The sequence below is a fragment of the Pinus tabuliformis genome, chromosome 6 (genome assembly GCF_031772625.1).
Source record: "Pinus tabuliformis cultivar Carrire ecotype Pingquan chromosome 6, CPIR1, whole genome shotgun sequence".
Classification (NCBI taxonomy): Eukaryota; Viridiplantae; Streptophyta; class Pinopsida; order Pinales; family Pinaceae; genus Pinus; species Pinus tabuliformis.
Window position 1 is genome coordinate 1453965470 of NC_142292.1, and position 9367 is coordinate 1453974836.

Genomic DNA, 9367 nt, shown 5'->3' on the forward strand with positions numbered 1-9367 from the left:
ATGATATTTGTTATTCATTTTCATATGAGTAAATGAAATTGATTTTTCTAATGAATTGTGAGTTTTCGCGAGTCAAGTTCCAGTGGGACCAATATAGCCTAGGGCCAACTATCTGGGAAGATGTAGATGTTATGTTTCATGATTTTCCTTATCTAATTGATTAAAAATGTGTGGTGAACTAAATAGGAGTGCATAACTTAGCTAAGATATATACTTTTATGGCGCATCTAGATCATGTGTTATTATTTAAATTTTAAATCATACACTATGATTTCAGTTTATTTTAGTTAATTGTTATCATGTTGAGTATAATGTTACATGAGGTTTCATGATATAATGGTAGGAGGATAATGATTCACATGTGGTTCTTATAGTGATGATGTATCCTTATGATGATGATGATATGCATAGACATTATGATATTATGTCGAGGTATATTGACATATTCATTTACTACATGATGATAGATATTTAATGTTGAATACTCATGATGGATATGATATGCATAACGTGGCATAGGAATTATGATGCTATAATATGAGGTTTATTGATATATGGTTCATTTATTATGTGAAATCATGATATGTCTTTGATGCAAATATGATGATGTTATAACTTATGATGGTATTCCATGAGGTGAAGCATGTGATAGTTGCGTACAAATTTATGACATGCATGAGCATGCAGTTCATTATTATTCATAATGTTGCGATTAACAATGATGAATGTTCTCATGATGACATGCAAGACTAGGCATGACACTATGATGGTATAGCTAATGCATTGGTTGCATGTTGAGATGTGATGATTACCAGGACTCCTCAAATGAGCTGAGAGGGCCTGTTTATTTGATGATCTCGTGCGAGCTCATACGCACGAGGGAGAATAAGTAACACCATGTGGGCTGGGGACAAACTAAATAAACACTACATATGCTAATGGTTCCTTTGTCTTGTATAGCTCTTGATGGATAGATCTTGAAGGGCTATGGAACCATCTTGAAGAGACCAAGTGCCTGATGTTCTAGGCTAGGTGTTTGTTATTGGATTGGGATGTCGAAGTCTGGTGGGGGTGTAAGGAATTCGATGCCTAGGGTTGTACGCCTTAGTGAGTTGTGGAGGGAGTCGGTCAACCTTGCGAGATGCCTGGAGTCATTGAGTACTATATCAGATGGCTGCCTTAGGGTAGATGAGGTTTGAGTTGGGCGCTAGCCTTGGGGCCAGCCTTGGAGTAGGATACAGATCGGGAAGGCTTATGCCTGGTTCTAAAAGTGGGAAAAAGGATAGAGATTCCTTGGTATTTCCCGAGTGTTGTGAAACTTTCAATGCCTACTGGTTATAATAGTTCAGCAGAGGGTGTCGGCAACATCAAGTAATAAATAAGAAAATAAAATGTTAAATAATTCAACTTAACTTTGGGATAAAGTTCCTTAAAGTGGGAGAGTATGTAATGTCCCTTAATAATAAATAATAAATAATAATAAAATAATAAATAACAATACTAAAGCTCTAAATCAATATAAATAGAAATAAAACAAGAAAGCAGTAAAAATCAATAAAGCTATCAAAAAGTAAAAACAAAAGAAATAAAACATGAAAGTAATAAAGTTGCACGTTGACAGATGGAGTGTGTGCATGTGGTTCCCCTTCCAGTGTTTGCTCTATTTAATAGATGGTGAGGAAGATGAGAGGCATTCCATGATTCCATGATTCCATCATTGATTCTCTTGGGAGAATAGTGTTATGAGACAAAGGATCCCTGGTAGTAGTACGTTGATTTAGGGTTCGGGGGTAGCCAATTGTAGCAAGATTTTGTGCAACTGAGCCTGCGATTGGGTGGAGAGTTGTCCCCAAGACTTTGTTGCAGTTAGCAGAATTCAACTAGTGTTCAACTAATGTTCCACAGATAAGTTGTCTCTCGTCACACTCATTTATTAAAATTTAATGTTAATTAGTTGATAAATTGCGTATTGATTATAAATCGCATGATTAATCTAATTAATTACATGTTTTTATTTAAGGGTTGTTACAAATCAAAAATATTTTGTGAAAGAAAATTATTTATTTTAACCATGGGATTCGTGCCCATAGTCTTTGGTACTAGGTCTAGTACCCATTGAGTGCTCAAGGGGTTTTATCTTGAATCAAAGTAAAAAATCATGATCTAAAATACCCATTGGGCACATACAACAAGGAAGAAGAAAATTATTTGATGTCTAAAAGGTCTCTAAAGAGTCCCCAAGACCACGTCAGCTAGCCCCTTCAATTCGGCCTGGAGGAGGCCCTTCTAGCATTCAAGAAGCCTATATAAAGGAGTCTTTGACCACTTCTTGTGACATATACACTTTAGACACCTTATCTAAAATTACTTTTCACCTGAAGTCAAGAATGAAGGTCTTAGAAGAGGACATGAAGGTAGAGAAGAAGGAAGGAAGTTGGATCTTCTATTTTCCTAGAAATTCTCCTTGAAGAAGACCTCTCATGTGAAGTTTATGTGGCACGTAGGGTTTCCACAGGCCCAAGAAATTGTAGGATATTGTTACAAACGTTATTTGAAGAGAGAATATTTTGTCAATGGTTGGCCTGGTCTTCAAGAGTTAATTTTGGGTCTTAGGTCTTAGAAGTCTACTTTGATGGTGATAAGAAGAGAAGTTCTAGTGGGTTTTCCCCTGTTGGAGTTGTTTTACCCTGCATGATGCCTACATATTGTATTCTTTTGATCTCTATTTCTTTGGAATTTATTTCATGATAAAAGAATACACACATAATAAAAATAGAATAATTTCAAATATATTTCAAGTATGGAAAACATAAATTAATAAGAGCTCCCTAACTAGTTTTCCAACATGGTATTAGAACTAAGGTCAAGATATTGGCATCTAAATATATAAATATCATTTGGAGGCTTGCAATCTCCTTGAAGTCCAAAATAATGGAAAGAAGAGTAAAGTTCGTAATGATTATCTTTTGGCAAACCAAACCTCTATCATAAATATCTTGTACAATACTTAAGAAGGTCGAAGGTTTTGTAATCTCTAAAAGGGACAATAAAATTCTTGGATACTATTTTAGATGTGGTTCAAAGGGATGTATATCTCCATGGTAGAGTGACGTTCCTCTTATCATAGTGTAACATGACAGAATCTTATCACAGTACAGGAAGGTTATCTTTATCACAATATAATAGTTTTACAAGGCTGAAGGGTTCTACTTTAGAAAACGAGTCATAACATTGGATCTAGTTCTCATACTTTATGACATGAGAGGGTCAAAACGTTGTAATAATTAAAAGTAGACTGAGACCTCTATAAAAACAAACACAACTATGTATAGAGGACTGCAGGACATGTGAGTTAAAGAAGAAGATTAGTAACAATATATAATCATACTATCCTGTGAGAAGAAGACACCTAAGCCTGCTATAAAATGATAGTCACCATAATCTTGCAAGAAACCAAGATCCCTATGGAGAAGATTGGATACCTGTATAAGGAAAGAACCAAGAATATATATATATATATAAAAGAAGGATGGGCCATACAGTGATGTAAAAGGACCTCAAAATTTTAAAATAATTTCAGTTGAAGTTCTAATTCAAAGGATTAATCTGTGGGTCAAACTAAGAGGTATTCATCAGTGTCTGAAAAAGACCTGTAGAAACCTCTCCATCCCTCAAATTGTGGCATTTTGAATTGTATGTTATGGACGAATTATAGAATCCTTTACAAAGTTAATTATGATATTAAGGAAGGCCTAGTTTGAGGTTAAAGAACACCAGCATTTCTCATCGTTCTTGAAATCTCATTAAAATGAATGCTTGAAGGAAGCAATCATGTTGTTGAAAACAATGTTAGAAGGAGTCAGACAAAAGAGGACCTAGACCTTATAGGTATTATCTATAATACTTAGTCAAATTGTTAAGCACTCACCAGACTTTGTGAAAGTACTTTTTAAGGGTCCTTCCTCATAATTTGCTTCAGAAATTTGAAATTTTGAAGATAGGTACCAGATGACTTCAAAAGGGACTTCTCTGGTTTTTTTTTTTTTTTTCCTTTGAAGATTGGTAGCAGAACCATGCTAGGAATGACAAAGTATTTTTCTTTTATTTGACACATCCAAGATGATTGGAAGTTAATCTTTGACTTTGGCATATTAGAATTAATGGGACGATTGTGGGAGCCATGAAAGTGAAAATACATTGGACATTATAGTCAAGGTGAGATCTTTGCAACATACTTCTTGCAATAAACAAGGACTAAAGTTTGTGGTCCTTAACATTGAGGTACGTATTATGTTTATGCATTTAGGGTCTCACATAAATTCTATTGGGTTTTTCTGGAATATAGTGTTTGTTGAAGATTGTCGATAACTAGGATTTTGTAAAACCCTAGTTGGCACTTTGAAACCCTAGTCAAGTGACAAACATAATCTATTTGTTCCCTCATATAAACTCTAGTTTTTGGTTTGTAAGGTTTGTAGGTGGTCTAGGGTGTATACAAAAAAATTGTAAGGGTAGAATTGAATTTTGGAGTCAAACCCTAGGATTGATGTTTCAATGGAAATATAGGAACTTAGGGTTTGAATCTAAAAATCCTAAGAATTCTCCCTCTAAGATACCATGGTATCCGTAGATTGTCAAAGTTACAATCATGCTCTTGTATTTGTATATTTTGCTTGGTGGTACTTGTCATAATGCAAGTATATGGCTAAGAAAAACCGATCTTATGAGAAACATGATGAATGGAGGGAATTGTAAAGACCCTGAAGGAACTGATGCTATCAAAAGTTCATTGAAGAAAGAATGGTAACTTGGTAATCAAGTTGGATCCTTGGGCACTTTGATAGACTCTCATGGAGATGGACCATGAAGATGTTTTGAATATCATCATGGTGATTTGAAGTCAGTACAACTATGTGGATGTTGAGGAAAAATCTTGACATTTGGTACTTAACATCGTGGAAGATCATGATATAGTAATTTTTGGATTGGAAGGTAGCAATGTAGGAAGAAAACTTGAATGTATAGACAAATATCACTTTCAAAAAGATATTATGATCAAGGTTCAATAAAATTCCATCATTGATAAAGCTGAGATGAAAGCAATGTGCAAGTTGGATGACCTAGAAACTATCATAAGAATATGGATCTATGAAAAGAAGCATGCTCTGTATGATGAGATGCAGAGGAAAGAGGGAGCCATGCAAGCTGATAGTTGATGAAAGACAAGTGGGAGGACTTGTGGCTATGAATTCTATATGAAAGTTGGAATCTACTCTAGGTTTGAGAGGGAGAAAAAATAGTCTCCTTGAATAGGAGGGGAATCTAATCTCTCATTACAAAGAGAATAGGGATGTCCTCCCTGATTAAGAGGGAGTATAGTTGGACATTGGTTCTCCTTGTGTCATGTACTAGACCAGCACAAACAACTGTAAGTCTAATGCATGCATCACTGAGTGCGAGAAAGATAACTTATTTGATTCTCCTCGTGTCAGGTACCTTGATGGATTAAGATTGATATCCTAAGTCAAGTACTTAGATACGGATAAGGAGAATGTTGGATTGGAAAAACATCTTGGACATAAATTCTTAGAGTCATGTAATGTAATGGACTAGGTTAGAGATCCTAAGTCACATGTTATCAGATAATAATTCTCCGATGGTAGGATTACTCCAAGTATCCTAGGTAGAGTATGTACCATGATGAGGCGGTAAGTTGTCCTATGGAATGCTTCCCTACATTTTGCTCTGATCTTGTGAAAGATAGAGTGTACCCATTAAGAGCTTGGGTAATGTGACAATGTTGGCTGTGATGAATAATGTTTATCAATGTCGAACTTTTCTAATGAGAACGTTTCAAAAGGAGTATTGTCCTTGTACTGATTGGACAATTATGAATATCTCCCTAGTTAAGAGGGAGTGATGGAAATTGCAAGTAGTCACGGTCTTCATAATTGTTTGTGTATCATATCATGATATAATCATTATTGTATTTATCAAAATACATTATTTTGCAAAAGAAAATTATTTATTTAAAGCATGGCTTACTTACCCATGGTCTTTGGTCCTAGCTCCAACACCCATTGAGTGCTCTAGGGGTTTTATCTTGAGTCAAAGTAAAAAATCGTGATGTAAAAGACCCATTGGGCACATGTAACAAGAAAGAAGAAAAATATTTGATGTTTAAAATGTCTCTGAAGTTTGCTATCCCCTTCATGTGAGCCTAGAGGAGGCCCTTCCAACATTTGAGAAGCCTAAATAAAGGAGTCTTCTAGCACCTCTTGTGACATATACACTTGACATACCTCATCTTAAATGATCTACCGCTGAAGTGAGGAGAGAGGGTCCTAGAAGAGGACATGAAGGCAACTAACAAGGAAGGAAGTTGGCTCTTCTATTTTCCTAGAAATTCTCCATGAAGCCCTCTCATGAAAAGTTGATGTGGCACCTAGGGTTTGCATAGGTCCAAGAAAGTGCAGAAGATTCTTTTAGACATTATTTGAAGAGCAGATATTTTGTTAATGGTTAGCCTCGTCTTGGAGACCTTATTTAGGGTCTTGGAAGTCTCTTTTGAAATGTATAAAAAGAGAATTTCTTATAGGTTTTCACGGGTTGGAGGGGTTTTTCCGAGTATGATGTTACATCTTGTATGCTTGATCTTGTATTCTTGTGATCTATTTATTTGGCATTTATTTAATGATAAAAAATACAAGCATAATAAAAATAGCATAATTACAAATAAATGTCAGTATGGAAAACATAAATTAATAAGCTTCCCTAACTAGTTTTCCAACGCATGATTACAAATAAATGTCAGGTATGTAAAACATAAATTAATAAGCTGCCCTAACTAGTATTCCAACAAATCAGAGAGACGCTCAATCAAACAAACCAACCATCAAAGGTGTGTCTACGCATTGAAAAAACAATCTCAACTCTACAAGAGGTCATTGCTGCCCACCATGGGGGCATTGGAGTATTGGAGTACTGTGTTTCACTGCTGGAGAGGAAGGCTGCGAAAAATTCAGAGTCCAACAACGACTGTTACAACAACATCAAGAAGAGGAGCGTTCTATCAACAAGTAACAGCAGGTAAAAGCCATTACCAAAGCCAAGAAACATCACAAGACAACCAAGTAATGCTCTAACAAACAATGAAGTGTAGATACATCTTACTCCTTCAGCATTCTGTTAAAAGCTACACAAAGAGTGCAGTAAGAATAGATAGACCCCATGTTGTAGACAACATACCTGCAAAGGGAACTCTTCCAATCGAGTTGCCCCCTCCTTTTCCATCACTGTGTCAAGGCTCTCTAGCCTTAGTGCTTTGGAATTAATACAAAGATAACCGTTTTCGTTAAAAAAATAAACAGATAAATAAAAAATGATTACAGTGCACCTCTATTAAACACTGTAGTTGTGCTGCAATGCATTGATTGCTAATCCCCTCGGGCAGAACTACTGTGCGTGCACAATTTAGACAACATTCCTGCAAGTTTATTGCCTGGATTCCCTATTACGTGATTTATTCACGGTGTTCCAGCAAAAGTTTGTCTACAACTCATTCCTTCCACACACTGTTGCACCCATGCGTCATCTGATTGCAACAGGCTTCATTTCTGCAAATAATCGACTTCATGAATCCAATCTTCATGTTGTGCTTTATCGTAGAATTCTTCCATTGCTCTGTACAAGTCTTCTGATGTAAAATCTGTTGAACAGTCGAACGGAGACGGGAGAAGATTACAGTCTTGAGACGATTGCTCGTTCAAAAACAATGAACTCTCCGCTAAAGTAACTTCATCTACCCCAAAATGATCGTAATGAGGAGATTGCTTGTCAGCTAAACTCGACATAGAAGAGAGAGAATTTGAAGCTGCTGTTTCGACGGGATTATCAGATAATGCCAAAGGAATATGCTCCGATTCTTCGTCTCCGATGGAATCGTTCACAAGTAGGTCACGCCATGAGGACTTTCTGTTTTCTTTAACATCGCATAATTTCAAGGCTTCATCTGATAATCGATTACTCGAACTATCATCAATATAGCCATTTGCTCTTACAATTCCAGAAAATTTCACGGCTGGTTTTATTTTAACGGCGGTGGCTTTGAACACAGGATTTTGGATAGGAACCGGAGATTTTGATCTTGTTCTGCTTTTTTGCGAAGTCTTCGTTTCGGATTCGTTCATTGACAGGCACGGCTTCTTGCTCATATGAGTGTTCCAGTAATTCTTGATTTCGTTGTCGGTTCGACCAGGCAGTCGTCCTGCTATCAGAGACCACCTGCTTATACATTGTATAGCTGACTTTAATATCATTGGAGATTTTGAGAATATTTTAAAATGGAACCCACACTAACAAGGGAGAAGCAAAGTCAATTGCGACGCATGAACAAATCATGTTTTCTAGTTTCTACATACCTATTGCCAAGAAGGCGATGGAGCCGAATTATGAGCTCCTCCTCATCAGGGGAAATGTTTCCACGTTTAATGTCGGGGTGAAGATAGTTCAGCCAACGCAATCTGCAACTCTTTCCACATCGCTTAAGACCTGCAAAACAAAACCTGTTCCCTTAGTTACGCTCTCAATGCGCATTTCCTTCGCAATAAAAATTGCAGTTAAAATTTTATTTAGGGTCACCTGCTTTTTGAGGGATATTTTTCCATCGATCATTGCCATGATTTCGAATGTACTCCGAGAGAATCATATCCTCCATGGGGGTCCAAGCACCACGGGTAAGACCTTCTTTTGAACAGCAAGGAGATCTGCCCATCTTCGATATTCTTCTTCTCTAACCCTAACTCGAGAGGCTCTCCTCTGCTGGGAAAAGCCACGGCGCTCGCCTGCTCTCTTCTTTTTGCAAAGGCGGATGGGCATATATAGAGAGTTGCACTATTAGCTTCTGCCTGCTCAAAACCATTGCCGTTGTAAATTTTGGACTAACGACGGTCATGGGACGGCACTAATCGTTAAAGATTCCTATAACGCAGATCTCGCTGTAATGCCCGGCGCAAATTTATTAATATATTCTTCAAGAAACCCATTTTTTTTAATAATGGCCGATATTGAATGGTGACCCAGAGATGTTGAGTCTAAGTTGTGAACTGCTGTACACTGATGCTGATTGCCAAGCAGAAAAAACCCATAAAATGCGTTTGAGAATTAGGTCATAAACATAAAGATTACATGAAAGACGGCAAGTATGGTCAAAATTAAAATCACCCCACCACTATTTCTAAATCATTAGGTCGACGATTTATACATTAATACGATTGGTCCCGAGAAATATAATATATATCTGCACGGATGATACCTAACATCTTGGTATCCCGCCAATTCGAGCGAACAACTTGCAGATTTCAATAAT

At 36.7% G+C, this 9367-nt stretch overlaps 1 protein-coding gene across 1 annotated transcript; it reads right to left on the minus strand.

Moving 5' to 3' along the window:
- Positions 1–7181: 7181 nt before the first annotated feature.
- LOC149264095 (transcription repressor MYB6-like) lies at positions 7182–8911 on the minus strand. Its single transcript, XM_089388942.1, has 3 exons — positions 8641–8911; positions 8421–8550; positions 7182–8283 (listed from the first exon to the last, which is right to left on the minus strand). The coding sequence occupies exons 1-3, from the start codon at positions 8771–8773 to the stop codon at positions 7611–7613; spliced, it is 936 nt and encodes a 311-aa protein (XP_089245068.1). The 5' UTR covers positions 8774–8911; the 3' UTR covers positions 7182–7610.
- Positions 8912–9367: the final 456 nt, after the last annotated feature.

Bases quoted from the DNA above. Each gene is read 5' to 3' on its own strand.
- LOC149264095 (XM_089388942.1), bottom strand. From the start codon at position 8,773: ATGGGCAGATCTCCTTGCTGTTCAAAAGAAGGTCTTACCCGTGGTGCT. The intron at 8,551-8,640 runs GTGACCCTAAAT...TTTGTTTTGCAG, and splicing joins AAATATCCCTCAAAAAGCAG to GTCTTAAGCGATGTGGAAAG. The intron at 8,284-8,420 runs GTATGTAGAAAC...ATGTATAAGCAG, and splicing joins CATCGCCTTCTTGGCAATAG to GTGGTCTCTGATAGCAGGAC.